Below are 16,514 nucleotides of genomic sequence, written 5' to 3' on the forward strand. Positions count from 1 at the left end.
GATATAGTGTGTTCAATGGAAAGAATAAAGGCTAGTATGGCTGAAGAATAGGGCATGAGTGGGAACTGATATGAGATAAAGCCAGAGAGCTACATAGCAACTGGATCAGGTAAGTCAGGGAGAAGAGTTTGAATTTTATCCAAAATTGCAAAGTTAACAGAAAATCACAGAGTCAAGACTGTATGTTTTCACCTCTGCTTCCTCCACCCTCCACACCAAAATTCTCTATTTATCCAGGCACTTTAGACAGTAGGGTCTCTTCTCTCAGGGAGGACAGCATCCAACAGATACATTTCTGCCCCATTCCCTAGCCACCAGAATAGAAAGCTACATTTTGCAATTATTATTTTTTTTTTTTTGCAAATTTTGAGTAGAAAAAAAACTGCGTATATTTAATGCATACAGTGTGATGAGTTTGAACATAAGCATTAGGTGCTGTTTTTGTAGCCCAAACTAAGATGAAATTACATTTTGCAATTCCTTTCCCTGTGTGGAATCAAGTTAGGCTTTGCCACAAATTCTTCTCTCTCTTTTCTTTTTTTTTTTTTTTTGCATGATATGGGGAGTTGGAAATGAAGCAGCATCCCTGTGTTCTGAAGGCTGTCACTGGTTAGAGGCGGTAAGGAGTGTCTGCGAGTTGCAATCTGTCTTCATTGTTCCCTGCTACATGTCAGCTCTCATTCCCAACTGCAAGCCCTTCTGACCAAACTGACCGAGGTTCAGGCCCAAAACTACACAATTCTCTATGAATTCAACAAAGGTACATAGAGCCAAAGCTATGGTTTTCCCAGTAGTCGTGTATAGATGTGACAGTTGGACCATAAAGAAAGCTGAGCATCCAAGAACTTGTGCTTTTAAATTGTGGTGCTGAAGAAAACTCTTGAAAGTCCCTTGGATTGCAAGGAGATCAAGACAGTTAATCGTAAAGGAAATCAACTGTAAATATTCACTGGAAGGGCTGTTGCTGAAGCTCCCATACTTTGGCCACCTGATGCCAAGAGCCAACTCCTTGGAAAAGACCCTGATACTGGGAAAGATTGAAGGCAAAAGGAGAAGGGGGCAGCAGAGGATGAGATGGTTAGATAGCATCACCAACTCAATGGACATGAGTTTGAACAAACTCAGGGAGATAGTGGAGGACAGAGGAGCCTGGCGTGCTACAGTCCATGCGGTCACAAAGAGTTGGACAAGACTAAGCAACTGAACAACAAATGAATTCAAATAAGCAGTAGTTATGAAGAGCAAGTAACCTTTCATAGGCTTCTGCACCAGCTCCTTCAGCGGCCCCAGAGAGCTCTTTACTTTCCCAGCCCTTCCCACAATTGAATAGTTTCATCCTTATAGTAAATTCCTTAGCCCATAATGCTGATAGCAGTACTGCTGCTTCCCTAATTGAGTCTTAACTAACATATGTTTGAAAAAATGAGCTTCCTTAACAGAAATGAAGGGATTCCCAAGTGATTCAGTGATAAAGAATCCGCATGCCAATGCAAGAGACACAGGAGATGCAGCTTCTATCTCTGGGTCAGGAAGATCCCCTGGAGGAGGAAATGGTAACCCACTCCAGTATTCTCGCCTGGAGAATCCCATAAACAGAGGAGCCTGGTGGGCTACAGTCCTTGGGGTCACAAAGAGTCAGAAATGTCTGAGTACACACATGCAACAGAAATGAACAATGGATTTCTAGGCCTTAGGCACTGAGCCCTTCCTAGCTACTGTCTCTTCTTCATCTTAAAGGTTTTAGAAAGAGTTGTTTACACTTACTGATCTCATTCCTTCACTTACCTTTCAGTCTTCAACCTCCTCAATATGTTTTCTGTCCCTACAAAAATGGTTTTCAATGTTAATTTGTCTCATAAGCCATTGTTGTTGTTTAGTCGCTAAGTCATGTCTTACTCTTTGTGACCCCATGGACTGTAGCCCACCAGGCTCTTCTGTCCATGGGATCATGCTTTTATACCCTTGACATCTGTGTCAAATAGGGTCCAGTCAAGAAATGGAAGTCACATAGCATACTTAATGTATAGAATCAGTTACATTGCTGTTGGAAGGCAGAAACAGCAAAAAGAGAACCTTGAGGAAACAGGTATTAGTAACCACAGATTTTTCCAGTAGTCATGTACAGATGCGAGAGTTGGGCCATAAAGAAGGCTAAGTGCGGAAGAACTGATACTTTCAAACTGTGGTGCTGGAGAAGACTCTTGAGAGATCAAACCAGTCAATCCTAAAGGAAATCAACTCCAAATATTCACTGGAAGGACTGATCCTGAGGCTGAAGTTCCAATACTCTGACCACCTGATGCAAAGAGCCAACTCACTGGAAAAGACCTTAATCCTGGGGAAGACTGAAAGCAACAGAAGAACCGGGCAGCAGAGGATGATATGGTTAAACGGCATCACTGACTGAATGGACATGAATTCCAGCAAACTCCGGGAGATAGTGGAGGACAGGGAAGCCTGGCGTGCTGCAGTCCATGGGGTCGCAAGACGTTGGACACAACTGAGCGACTGAAAATGCAGCTACTACCCTTAGGTAGCCGGAACTGAGGGAAGACAATGGATTTTCAAATCCTAAGAGTTCAGAGGAGGGACCTCCCCACCACAATAGCTGGTTCTTGGACCCCTGAGGACGGGGCACAACCTGGCCCCCAGAGGGCCTGACCACATGCGTAGCCCTGAGATGGCAGGGGGCTACGGCTGCTGATACTTGTGAGAGGGCACAGCCAGACTCCTGCTGGGAGCTGCAGCTCTTCCTTCCATTCTCCTGCCGATTTTAGCCCCCGTTACAGTATATTTCTCATGTTCAACACCAACAAAAGCCTCTGTACAGATTTCCCTTTGCCTGAAAAGCCACGTGGGCTCATCCACCTGGCGTTTTGGTCTTTGTTTCTCAAAACATGGATCACCGCTGTCTTCTCTACAAAATCTTCCCTGACGTTCTGGGTTCCGCGTGCGTGGCGCCCCCTGGTGGTCCCTTGACTGGCTTTCGAACCCTATCGCGTGACCTAAATGAGAAAAGCCAGCAGGCCAGCTCAGGGCGTGCGGGGGCAGTGCCCACGGGCGGCGGAGGGCACGTGCGGGTGACATCCGTTCCGGTTGGAGCAAAGGAGCGGGAGCCAGAGAGGCCAGAGCACTCCACCATTAGCTTTGCCATCGCATCACATTGCCAAGCTGCTTTGCCATTGCCGCTTCCCTTGGCCACTTGTAGCCATGAAGCTCCTCTCGCTGATTCTGGCCGGACTGCTGCTCTTGTCCCAACTCACTCCAGGTAACCTGCACCTCTTCAGGGGAAGGGCGCAGGGTGCAGAGAGAGACACAGAATCCCACGGGCGGGGAGGATGGGATGCCGGGCCTCCTGCAGTCGCCTTGTGGAGGAGGAGCCCTCCCTGGCGGCCAGGCAGCAGATCTAGGTACCAACTATAGCACGGAGAGCTTCTTGCTTAGTCACCCCATCCTGCTGTCCCAGGGAGCATGCTCAGGTGGGTTAGCTTGTGAAGAAGAATGCATAGGATGAGTAGGAGAAGCAGGAGGAGGATACACAATAGTGGCCATGTCACAAAATAGGCCCCAGAATGATCTAGGTTTAATACAAACCGCAACCACCTTAAGGAGAAAGCAAAGCTCATCTTTAACTTGTTACTATCTCTGTGCCAGTCCCTGTGTTGGGAAGCTAGGACCACAGAGATAAATGACATGGCCTGGGAAGGATTCAGACTTCCCAGATGGCGCAGTGGTAAAGAACTCGCCTGCCAATGCAGAAGAGGTAGGAGACTCGGGTTCGATCCCTGAGTGGGAGAGATCCCTGCAGCCCATGGGGTCGCAAAGAGTCAGTCACGACTGAAGCAACTGAGCACCCGCCCTGGGAGGCACTCACTGGGAGAGATGTGAAATAGCATTTACCCAGAGCGCCGTGAGCTGTGATCTGGGGTCCTGAGGTGCACAAGGGAGGTGCCAGCCCAGGCTGAGGGCCAGGAGAGATCTCCCGAAGGGATACTCTGAGTCTTGAAAAATGGTTAGAAATTAGAAGGGAAGGGAGAAGAGGTGGAAATGAAGGTTGTCCCGGACGGAATTCAGCTAATAGCAAAGGTCCGGATATGGGAGACAGCACCATGCCTTCAGGAAACTAGCCCATGATGGAAGGGTGGGTTAAGGGTGTGACAAGGGGTAAGACTGAAAGTGTTAATCGCTCAATAGTGTCCGACTCTTTGCGACCCCATGGACTGTAGCCCATCAGAGTCCTCTGTCCATGGGATTCGCCAGGCAAGAATACTGTAGTGGGTAGCCTCTCCCTTACCCAGGGGATCTTCCCAACTCAGGGATTGAATCCAGCCTTCCTACATTGCAGGTAGATTTTTTACCGTCTGAGTCACCAGGGAAGCCCAGGATCGGGAAACCCAGGGTTAAGGGTGTGGCAAGGGTTAAGACTGCGGCAAGGGTTAAGACTGCAAAAGCAGTCAAGGTCCAGGTCTTGAGCCTTGACTGCCAGCTGAGGAGCCATGGGAAAGCTTAAGCAAAAAAGGGCTATTCCACCAACTCTAGCATCTCTGTCTGGCCCCTCTTGCTCAACTGACAGAAACTTCTACTCAGCCAAGGCTTTCACCTCACCTGTCCACAGGGCTGAAATATATAAATTTCCTCACCTCAGCCCTTGTACCTGCCTGTGGCAAATGCCTGAAATCCTACTCAGCTGGGGATAGAGAGGAAAGCCCCAGAACACTGGGTTAAACACTGCTCAATCATTGTCTAACTCTGTGACCTCCAGGAAGCAGCTCAGCGGCTCAGAGCTTCAATGTCCTCATTTCTCAATCTGCTACAACAAAGGCATGTGTATAGTAACATCAGTTTAAGGGAACAACATTGAACACACTGAAATTTTGGTATGCAAAAAAAAAAAAGTGTAGCTTCTTCATTTTATGTAACTCATTTCAATTTTCCCAGGAAATTCCATCCTGCTGATGCAATGGTTGGGGAGAGGGGTGGTGAAAGGCTAAGGGACTGTGCCTAAACCCCGCAGTTTAACAAATGTTCATCAGTTCTGGTTTAAAACAGTTTAAAGTTAATTCAGTCTCTTTTGAATAAATATTTGAGTAAGTCTTTGAGAATTTCTCCTTCTGTTCCCTTTCTGTTTCTGAGGATAGCACCTGGATTTAGAAGTCAACTAGATGTCATGATTTAATTTATTGGCTCGTTCAATAAACGAGAAAGTGGCTCAGTCGTGTCTGACCGTTTGCAACCCCATGGACTGTATAGTCCATGGAATTCTCCAGGCCAGAATACTGGAGTGAGTAGCCTTTCCCTTCTCCAGGGCATCTTCCCAACCCAGGGACTGAACCCAGGTCTCCCACATTGTGGGTGGATTCTTTACCAGCTCAGCCACAAGGGAAGCCTAAGAATACTGGGGTGGGTAGCCTACCCCTTCTCCAGGGGATCTTCCTGACCCAGGAATCGAACCAGGGTCTCCTGCATTGCAGATGGATTCTTTACCAACTGAGCTATCAATAAACATGTTGAACAAATTTCATATTCCAGGCACTGTGATAGGTGCAGGAGGTAGTGCAGTGAACACATGAGAACAAAACAAGGTAAGCAAAGTCTTTAGCCTCTTGGAGTTTGCATTCTGTTGAGAGAAGCAGAAATATTTTTAAATAAGTGAAACATATGAAATGTCAGGTGGTGAGTGTGATGAGCAGAGTAGGTGGGAAGGGGGATAGCAGATACCACAGGGATGTAAATTTGCTGTTTTAAAGGGGTGCTTATGGAATGGCTCACCCTGACCTGAGGGAGGATAAGAGGTGATCCCTATGGATTTATGGAGAATATTCAAGCTGGTGGGAATATGAAGTGCAAAGGCCCTGGGGCAGGCTCATGAGGAGCTAGAGCCCAGTGCTGGACCTTCACTGACTTCTGCGGCAAGGTCCCTTGTGTGTGATCCATGACTGAGGAAACTTCTTGGTCCTATTGAGAGCCCCACTGACTCAGCCCTTCATTTGAGTCAAATCTTCCATCTAACCCCTAGATTTAGGCTGTTCACACACAGCCCCTCCCACTCCCTTTGTGCACAGGGGTCTACGGCTGGCAGGTCTCTCTTAGCTCATCACCTGTTCTCCTGTTTCCACTGGAGACAAGAGGGAACCGAGGACTTTCCTGATTACTTTATGCCACAGGAGAGGAGAAGGAGATGCTCAGCCACTTCCCTCAGGCATTTCTAATCTAATTCCCCTCCAAATGGCACCATAATGTGTCGGTACTGTTAGCAATTTCCCTGGGCTACCCTCTGAGGGCAGAAAGTAAACCCCCTCTTCTCTAGCAGTTTCTCCAGGCCAATCTGGGTGTTTATAGCAAGAGCTTCTCCTGCCTCCTGCCTTTCTCACATGACTTATCTCTACTTCTTAAGTGTTCAGGTTGACCAGCAGGCCCTAGTCTGGGGGCCCCGGGTTGGGGTCGGGGTTGTTGGGGGCGGTGGGGGGGGGTGTTGGAGGAGAGGAAGGCCTTTGTCTCTAGCTCGCTGGTAGGGCCTTCATTGTCCTGGCTGGCAGAGACAAGATGTGGGCTCTGGTAGAGCTCTAAGGCCTCCTCCTGCTGCTGCAAAACTGGATTTAAGTGCCCCAGTTTCCTCTAGGGAGAATATTTCCTCTTCCTTTCTATTAGATGTGGTGGTGGTAAAGGAGATTGAATGGACGTTTCTTTGGCCTGACCCTCAGCCTTTGCCTCCTATGACTGGCGATGAGGTGGTTTTATCTGAATCCACCAGTCTCAGCTAATAATATATAAAGGAATTCTTTGAAATTTGGAACCCCCTGACCCTTCTAAATCCATTAGGTTCTTAAATGTGTTGTCTTGCTATGAACTACAACAACTCATCTCATTTAAGCTGAGCAATGAACTTTGTCATTCTATTCTTCACCATTCCCCCAAAGGCCAGAAACTCTGCCCAGTTCTGCTTTTCAGCAACCAAAGGGTCTCATGATTAAAGGGGAATGAAGTATGTATCACTTTAATATTTAAAAAAATTTTAAGTTAGGTTAATTGTGGAATCCAGGACATATGTATAAAGCCCAAGAACCCAGCAGAGATTAGATTTAGGTGGGGATGTCACATTCTTTTCCATTATACCTCCTCATAGCACCCAGAGTTACTCCTTTATAATTTTCAGCCTAAGTCTAGTCAATCAAATATCTGGGTAGCTATTTCTTTATAGTTGTTTCTCATCTCCCCTCCCGTACTTGAATGGAAGTTCTCTGAGGGCAGCTGTCTGTCTCTAACTTGTTTGTAACTGTATCTCCAGTGTACAGGCTTCTCAATCTACATGTGTATTTCCCTTGGATAGACATCTAGAAAGGAAATTGCCGGTCAAGACTGCACCATCTGAAAATGTGACAAGTAGCCTCCAGAGAGGCTGAAACAGAGTATATGAGACCATCTTTCCCCTCACTCTCAACAACAGTTCATCTTGATATTCTTGAATTAAAATTTCAGATTTTATTGTGAAATTGTGGAGGGGAGTGCCTTATCTTTTTTGTAAAATAAAACACAGAATTACACATGGGCCCAGTAGTTCTGGGGCTTCCCTGGTGGCTCAGCCAGTAAAGAATCTGCCTGCAATGCAGGAAACCTGGGTTCAGTCCCTGGGCTGGGAAGGTCCCCTGGAGGAAGAAATGGCAACCCACTCCAGTATTCTTGCCTAGGAAATCCCATGAACCGAGGAGCCTGAAGGGCTACAGTCCACAGGGGCACAAAGAGTTGGACACAACTGAGCAACTAACACTTTCACTTTTTCACTTTCCAGTAGTTGTGGCACATGGGCTTAGCTGCTCCGTGACGTGTGAGATCCTCCCTGACCAGGGATCGAACCAGCATCCCCTGCATTGCAAGACTGACTCTCAACCACCTGACCACTAAAGAAGCCCTTGCATTATAGTTTTGTCTGGGCATATGCCCAATTGAAAAATGGGCAGAGGACCTTAACAGACATTTCTCCAAAGAAGACATACAGGTGGCCAGTAAGCACATGAAAAGATTCTCAACATCACTAATTATTAGAGAAATGCAAATCAAAACTACAGTGAGGGGACTTCCCTGGTGGTCCGGCGGTAAAGACTCTATTCTTTCATTGCACGGGGCACAGGTTCAATTCTTGATTTGGGAACAAAGATCTCACAGGTGTGGTCAAAAGAGAGCTACAAAAAAAAAACACACACACACACAAAAAAAACACAAAACAAACAAACAAAAAAACACACACGCACACACATAAAAAGAGAGCTACAGTGAGGTACCACCTCACACAAATCAGAATGGCCATCATTAAAAAGCCTATAAATAGTAAATGCTGGAGAAGGTATTGAGAAAAGGGAACCTTCCTACACTGTTGAGCTTCCCAGGTGGCTCAGTGGTAAAGAATCTCCCTGCAATGCTGGAGACATGGGAGATGTGGGTTTGATCCCTGGGTGGGCAAGATCCCTGGAGAAGGGCATGGCAACCCACTCCAGTATTCTTGTTTGGAGAATCCTATGGACAGAGGAGCCTGACGGGCTATAGTCCATGGGGTCGCAAAGAGTCGGACTTGATTGAAGCGACTTAGAACATACGCACACCTACACTATTGGTGGGATTGTAAGTTGGTGCAGTCACTATAGAGCACAATATGGAGGTTCCTTGGAAAACTAAAAATAGAATTATTATATGATCCAGAAATACAGTTGGTTTTTATTAATCTTATATCCTACAGCCTTGCTAAACTCAAGGTTTCATAGCTTTGGGGAGGATTTTATACGTAGATGATCATGTCATCTTTAAACAGTAGTAGTTTTATGTCTCCCTTGAAAATCTGTTTTTAATTCATTAGTAAGTATGATAGTATCTGCAGAATTTTCCCAGATGTTGGTAATCAGGTATTATGAATGCTGTCAAATGCTTTTTCTGCATCTATTGAAGTGATTATATGATTGGGTGAGGTGGGAGGGTTACTCTGCTGATGTGGTGAATTATTAATACATTGATTGATTTTTCAAATGTTGAACTGACCTTTACATTTTTGGACTGATTTACATTTATTATGATGTATTATCCTTTTTATACATTTCTGGATTCAGTTTATATTTTGTTAAGGATTTTCACATCTGGTTTATGAGGGATATTAAGTCTGTAAGGGTTTTTACATCTAACTTCATAAGGGATATAAGTCTGTAGTTTTATTTTCTTGGAATGTCTTTGACTTGGGTATCAAGGTAATGCTGGAAGACTTTGAAAAGAATTGGTAAATTCTTTCTAAATGCTTGGTATTAATAGAATTCACCAATGAAGCCATCTCAACCTAGAGTTTTCTTTGTGGAAAATACATACAAATTCAATTTCTTTCAAAAAATTAAGGGGTTTAGAGTTATGTATTTCCTCATGTATGAGCTTCAGTAGTTTGTGTTTTTCAAATAATTTGTCTCTTTTGTGTAAGTTGTTCCGTTTATAGTCATGAAGTTTTCTCTGTTATGACCTTATTAACATGGTAACATCTATAGAATCTATAGTGAAGTCCTCTCTTCCTTTCTTTTTCTTTTTTTTTTTTGGCCACCCTGCACTGCTTGTGGCATCTTAGTTCCCAACCAGGGATCACACCCCCACCCTCTGCGGAGAAAGCATGGCGCCCCAACCACTGGATGGCCAGGGAATTCCCCTCTCTTTCATTTCTGATGATAAACAATTTATTTCTTCTCTTTTGCTTTCTTCCTGGTCAGCCTGCCTGGCTAGAAATTTAGAAATTTTTTTATGTTTTCAAGAAACCAGCTTTCAGTTTTAATTTGTCTATCATTTTTCTGAGGTTTCCAAGGTGATGCTAGTGGTATCCAGTGGAGTCCAGGACTCCACCTACCAATGCAAGAGACACAAGAGACGTGGGTTTAGTCCCTGGGTCGGGAAATCTCCTGGAGTAGGAAATGGCACCCCAAATTTCCTATTTACTTTTGCTCCATTCTTAATGATTTTTTTCCTTCTACTTAATTTGCTCTTGTTTTTCTCACTTAATTTGCTCTTGTTTCTCTCACTTAAGATATAAGCACTGATGGTTGATTTAAGACCATTCTGTCTAAAGTACACATTTTAAACTGCAAATTTCCCTGTAATTACTACTTTATTTCAGTTTCACAAATATTTCTATGTGTTGTGCTTTTAATTAGTCAATTCAAGCTTCTCTAATTTCTCTTTTGGTTTCTCTTTCACCCATTAGTTATTTACCAGTACATTGTTCAATTTCCTAGCATTTGTGAATTTTCCACATGCATATCCACTATTAATTTTTAGTTAATTCTACTGTGGACAGACATACACCTATATAAGACTTCAATTCTTTTTTAAAAAAACTTTTTATTTTATATTGGAGTGTAGCCGATTTAACAATGTTGTGATAGTTTCAGATGGACAGCAAAGGGACTCAGCCATACATATACATGTATCCATTCTCCCCCCAAACTCCCCTCCCACCCAGGCTGCTACATAACATTGAGCAGAATTCCCTGTGCTGTATAGTAGGACTTTGTTGGTTATCCATTTAAAATATAGCAGAGTGTACATGTCGATCCCAAACTCCCTATCTTTTCCCCCATTCTTCTCCCGCCGCCAAACCATAAGTTCATTCTCTAAAAGACTTCAATCCTTTTATTTTTATTGAGATCTTGTATGGTATATCTTGGTAAATATTCTGTGAGCTCTTGGAAAAAAATCTCTGTTTTTCTGTTGTTGGGTAGAGTGGTCTATAAATATCTATTAAGTTGGTTGATAAACTCATCAGTTCAAATATTCTGTATCTTGTATTAAATTTTTCTAACAACTATTGAGAAAGGAATGTTGAAAGCTGAAATTATCATTGTGAATTTGTCTATTTCTCCTTTCAGTTCTTTCAGCTTTTTGTTTCGTGTATTTTCAAGCTCTGTTATTTGGTGCATTTGATTGAGGATTAATGTCTTTTTGATAAGTTGAGATTGTCATCATGAAATGACCTTTCTATACTTGACAATTTAGTTAGTTCTGAAGTCTACCTTTTAAATCTTTACGTAGCTAGTATATTAATAATATTCCAGCTTATCTTTGATTAGTGATTTCATGATTTTTTTTCCTTTTACTATTAACATAACTATGTCTCTCCATTTACAATGAATTTCTTATAGACAGTATGTAATAAATCTTGCTTTTTCATCCAATCGGACAATTTCTGCCATTTAATTGAGACATTCAGACTATTTCTGCTTAATATAATTATCAATATGGTTGCATTTAACCTACCATCTTTCTATTTGTTTTCTATCTGCCTGTCCTTTCTTGTTTACTTTATCTTCTTTCCTTGCCCTCAAGGTTACTTGAGTCTTTTTATGATTCAAATTTTTATCTACCATTGCCTTATTAACTATACCTTTTTCTTTAAATTATTGCTCTAAGGCTGGCCTTCCCATGTGGCTCAGTGGTAAAGAATTTGCCTGCCACGCTGGAGAAACGGATTCGATCCCTGGGTCAGGAAGGTCTCCTGGAGGAGGAAATGGCAACCCACTCCAGTGTTCTTGCTCTAGGTTTAGTTTTTCACGTTTGGCAAGTGTTTACTGAGCCTTGCTCTGCGTAGGCACAGTCCTGAAAGAAAGTGAAAGTGTTAATCACTCAGTCATGTCCGACTCCTTGCGACCCCGCAGACTGTAGCCCACCAAGCTCCTCTGCCCATGGGATTCTTCGGTCAAGAATACTGGAATAAGTCGCCATTTCCTCCTCTAGGGCATCTTTCTGACCTAGGGATCAAACCCGCATCTCCTGCGTCTCTTGCATTGGCAGGCAGGTATATATATGATCAAACTACTCAGCCATAAAAAAAGAATGAAATAATGTCATTTGCAACAACATGAGTGGACCTAGAGATTATCATTCTAAATGAATGTCATATAGAGAAAGGCTAATATCATGTACTATCACTTAATGTGGAATCTAAGCTATGATCCAAATGAGCTTATTTATAAAGTCGAAATAAACTCACAGATATAGAAAACAAACTTATGGTTACCAAAGGGGAAAGGTGGGTAAGGGAGAGAGAAATTAGGAGGTTGGATTAGCATATACACACTATTATATATATAAAATACATAACCAACAGGACCTGCTGTATAGCAAAGGGAAATATATGCAATATTTTGTAATAACCTACAAGGGAGAGATAGATATAAGCATCTGAATGCAGAGTTCCAAAGAATAGCAAGAAGAGATAAGAAAGCCTTCTTCAGCGATCAATGCAAAGAAATAGAGGAAAAGAACAGAATGGGAAAGACTAGAGATGTCTTCAAGAAAATTAGAGATACCAAGGGAACATTTCATGCAAAGATGGGCTAGATAAAGGACAGAAATGGTATGGACCTAACAGAAGCAGAAGATATTAAGAAAAGGTGGCAAGAATACACAGAAGAACTGTACAAAAAACATCTTCAGGACCCGGATAATCACGATGGTGTGATCACTCATCTAGAGCCAGACATCCTGGAATGTGAAGTCAAGTGGGCCTTAGAAAGTATCACTATGAACAAAGCTAGTGGAGGTGATGGAATTCCAGTGGAGCTATTTCAAATCCTGAAAGATGATGCTATGAAAGTGCTGCACTCAATATGCCAGCAAATTTGGAAAACTCAGCAGTGGCCACAGGACTGGAAAAGGTCAGTTTTCATTCCAATCCCAAAGAAAGACAATGCCAAAGAATGCTCAAACTACCGCACAATTGCACTCATCTCACATGCTAGTAAAGTAATGCTCAAAATTCTCCAAGCCAGGCTTCAGCAATACATGAACCGTGAACTTCCTGATGTTCAAGCTGGTTTTAGAAAAGGCAGAGGAACCAGAGATCAAATTGCCAACATCCTCTGGATCATGGAAAAAGCAAGAGAATTCCAGAAAAACGTCTATTTTTGCTTTACTGACTATGCCAAAGCCTTTGACTGTGTGGATCACAACAAACTGCGGAAAATTCTGAAAGAGATGGGAATACCAGACCATCTGACCTGCCCCTTGAGAAATCTGTATGCAGGTCAGGAAGCAACAGTTAGAACTGGACATGGAACAATAGACTGGTTTCAAATAGGAAAAGGAGTCCATCGAGGCTGTATATTGTCACCCTGTTTATTTAACTTATATGCAGAGTACATCGTGAGATATGCTGGACTGGAAGAAACACAAGCTGGAATCAAGATTGCTGGGAGAAATATCAATAACCTCAGAAATGCAGATGACACCACCCTTATGGCAGAAAGTAAAGAGGATCTAAAAAGCCTCTTGATGAAAGTGAAAGTGGAGAGTGAAAAAGTTGGCTTAAAGCTCAACATTCGGAAAACTAAGATCATGGCATCTGGTCCCATCACTTCATGGCAAATAGATGGGGAAACAGTGGAAACCGTGTCAGACTTTATTTTGGGGGGCTCCAAAATCACTGCAGATGGTGACTGCAGCCATGAAATTAAAAGACGCTTACTCCTTGGAAGAAAAGTTATGACCAACCTAGATAGCATATGCAAAAGCAGAGACATTACTTTGCCAACTAAGGTCCGTCTAGTCCAGGCTATGGTTTTTCCTGTGGTCATGTATGGATGTGAGAGTTGGACTGTAAAGAAGGCTGAACGCCGAAGAATTGATACTTTTGAACTGTGGTGTTGGAGAAGACTCTTGAGAGTCCCTTGGACTGCAAGGAGATCCAACCAGTCCATTCTGAAGGAGATCAGCCCTGGGATTTCTTTGGAAGGAATGATGCTAAAGCTGAAACTCCAGTACTTTGGCCACCTCATGCTAAGAGTTACTCATTGGAAAAGACTCTGATGCTGGGAGGGATTGGGGGCAGGAGGAGAAGGGGACGACAGAGGATGAGATGGCTGGATGGCATCACTGACTCGATGGACGTGAATCTGAGTGAACTCTGGGAGTTGGTGATGGACAGGGAGGCCTGGTGTGCTGCGATTCATGGGGTCGCAAGGAGTCAGACACAACTGAGCAACTAACTGAACTGAACAAGGGAGAGAATCTGAAAAGAAATATGTATATGAAAAGTGAAAGTGAAGTCGCTCAGTCGTGTTCGACTCTTTGTAATCTCATGGACTGTAGCCTACCAGGCTCCTCCTTCCATGGGATTTTCCAGCACAAGTACCAGAATGAGTTGCCATTTCCTTCTCCAGGGGATCTTTCCCACCCAGGGATTGAACCCAGGTCTCCCGCTTTACAGGCAGACACTTTACCCTCTAACCCACCAGGGAAGCCCCAATATATGTGTGTGTATATATATATATATATATATCACTGTTCTGTACACCTGAAACTAACATAATATTGTAAATCAACTATACTTCAGTTTTTTTTTTCAACTATGATGTTTATTACACTACTAAAGATTTACTGGGCTTCCCTGGTGGCTCAGGGATAAGGAATCTGCCTGCCAATGCAGAACACGTGGGTTCAATCCCTGGGTCAGGAAGATCCCCTGAAGGAGGAAATGGCAACCCACTCCAGTATTCTTGCCTAGGAACTCCCATAGGCAGAGGAGCCTGGCGGGCTACAGTCCATAGGGTTGACAAAAAGTCAGACATGACTTAACAGCTAACCACCAACAACAAAGATTTACTAGGCACACAGGGAAATAAGAAAACATGACTGAGAACCAGTATAAACAACAGAGCACAGAAGCAGATCCATGAAACATCTGGATTCAACTGTACTTCATTTTTTTAAATTAAAAATAAAACATGGATCAACCTTGAAAATAAGTGAATAAGTGAAAGAAGTCAAACATAAAATGCTACATGTTATGTGATTCCATTGACATAAAATATCTATATTAGGCAGATCTATAGAGAAGATGGCAAATTGGTCATTGCCCAAGGATGAAGAGAGGGGAAGTGGGAATAGTTAACGGGTGCAGGGTTTCTGTTTGGGATGATGAAAAAGTTCTGGAACTAGGTGGTGATGATGGTTGCACAACATTGTGACTTTACATAATGTCGCTGAACTGTACATCTTAAAATACTTAAACTGATAAGCTTTATGTTATTTGTATTTTACCACAATTTTTAGAAAGAGAGAGAAGGAAAAAAGAGAAAGAAGGACCAGGGTGAAAGTCAAAGGACACTGAGGACCCTCTATCCCATTGGTTTTAATCCTTTTACAGACCTTTCAAATCCAGAATCTACCTCTTCTTAGGGCTGACACTGTCTCTGTTCTTTCTTTTCAGGTGGCAGCCTAAAATGCTGGAATTATCATGGCAAGTGCCGCCAGAAATGCTTCAAGAAGGAAAAAGTCTATGTTTACTGTACAAATAATAAACTGTGCTGTGTGAAGTCCAGGTACCTGCCAAAAAACTTACCTTGGCAAATCTAAGTTCCTTGAAGCCTAAAGTTATCAAAAGGCAGATGAAGCTACCCTGAGTCTGACCCCAGTAGATTCTTGAGCTCTATCAATAAACATCTCTCTGGCTGATCCCTGTGTTTGCCTGTTAGTCTACCCAGTGGTTCTCAGAAGGTCCTCTTTCAGGAGGTCCGTTTAAGTCAAAACCATTTCATTATATTTCACAAGCACTCTGGAATTTTCTGAAATCTACACAACATACAATGATACCATTATTCTGGCAATTAGTGAAAAGTTATCATCTAATAAATCATTGCTTTGAAATTCCAAATTTTTCCTTTAACCTATATGGAAATACAACAAGAACTAAAAGCATTTTTGTTGTCTGCAGGATCTGGGAGTCCCAAGACTGGGGTCCTGGGGCCAGTAGTGCCCACCCACTGTTGAGTGGAGCAAGATGCCAGAGTCACCAGATGCAGGGCTCTCGGGGTCCCAGAGCTAGTGCTAGTGCACTGGTGTGCAGGGTTGGGTCCAGGCCCTCTGGTGCACAGAGCCAGGTTCCAAGGCAGCTGTGAGCTCAGAGAATCTTGGGGCAGTTATGCCTGCTGGGGGTGGGGCTGTGTCCCTCCCAGCTAGTTGCTTGACTCAAGGCGTCCCAGTTGTTCAGTTGTTCAGTTTTCCAGTCGTGTCCAACTCTTTGCAACCCCATGGACTGCAGCACGCCAGGCCTCCCTGTCCCTCACTATCTCCCAAAGTCTGCCCAAGTTCATATTCATTGCACTGGTGATGCCGTCCAGCCATCTTATCCTCTGATGCTCTCTTCTCCTTCTGGACACTGAGGTGTCCCAGGACTAGTGCCGAAAGGCTAGTGGGTGGAATCAGGACCCCTGGAACTGTAAAGCTAGAGGGAGGATTCCAAACTGTCACTTACCAGCACCAGTGTCCACAGACACCAGTGTCTGTGTCCCAGGGTAAGCTCCAGTTGCCTCCTGCCTCCCCAGGAAGCTCTCCGAGATCAGCAGGTGGGTCTGATGAGCAGACGGGTCCCACAGTGTGCGCCCTTTAAAACTGGAGTCTCTATTTCCCACAGTGCTCTGGCTGTCCCCAAAGTAAGCCCCACTGACCTTCAAAGCCAAACATTCTGGGTTCTCATCTTCCTGGTGTAAAACTGCTGGACTGGG

At 43.7% G+C, this 16,514-nt stretch overlaps 1 protein-coding gene across 1 annotated transcript; it reads left to right on the forward strand.

Moving 5' to 3' along the window:
• On the forward strand, positions 3,125–15,660 carry DEFB123 (defensin beta 123). Its single transcript, XM_005688345.3, has 2 exons — positions 3,125–3,268; positions 15,221–15,660. Exons 1-2 carry the CDS (start codon positions 3,211–3,213, stop codon positions 15,364–15,366), a joined length of 204 nt encoding a protein of 67 aa, XP_005688402.1. The 5' UTR covers positions 3,125–3,210; the 3' UTR covers positions 15,367–15,660.

This window comes from Capra hircus, chromosome 13 (genome assembly GCF_001704415.2).
Source record: "Capra hircus breed San Clemente chromosome 13, ASM170441v1, whole genome shotgun sequence".
In the NCBI taxonomy this organism is placed as follows: Eukaryota; Metazoa; Chordata; class Mammalia; order Artiodactyla; family Bovidae; genus Capra; species Capra hircus.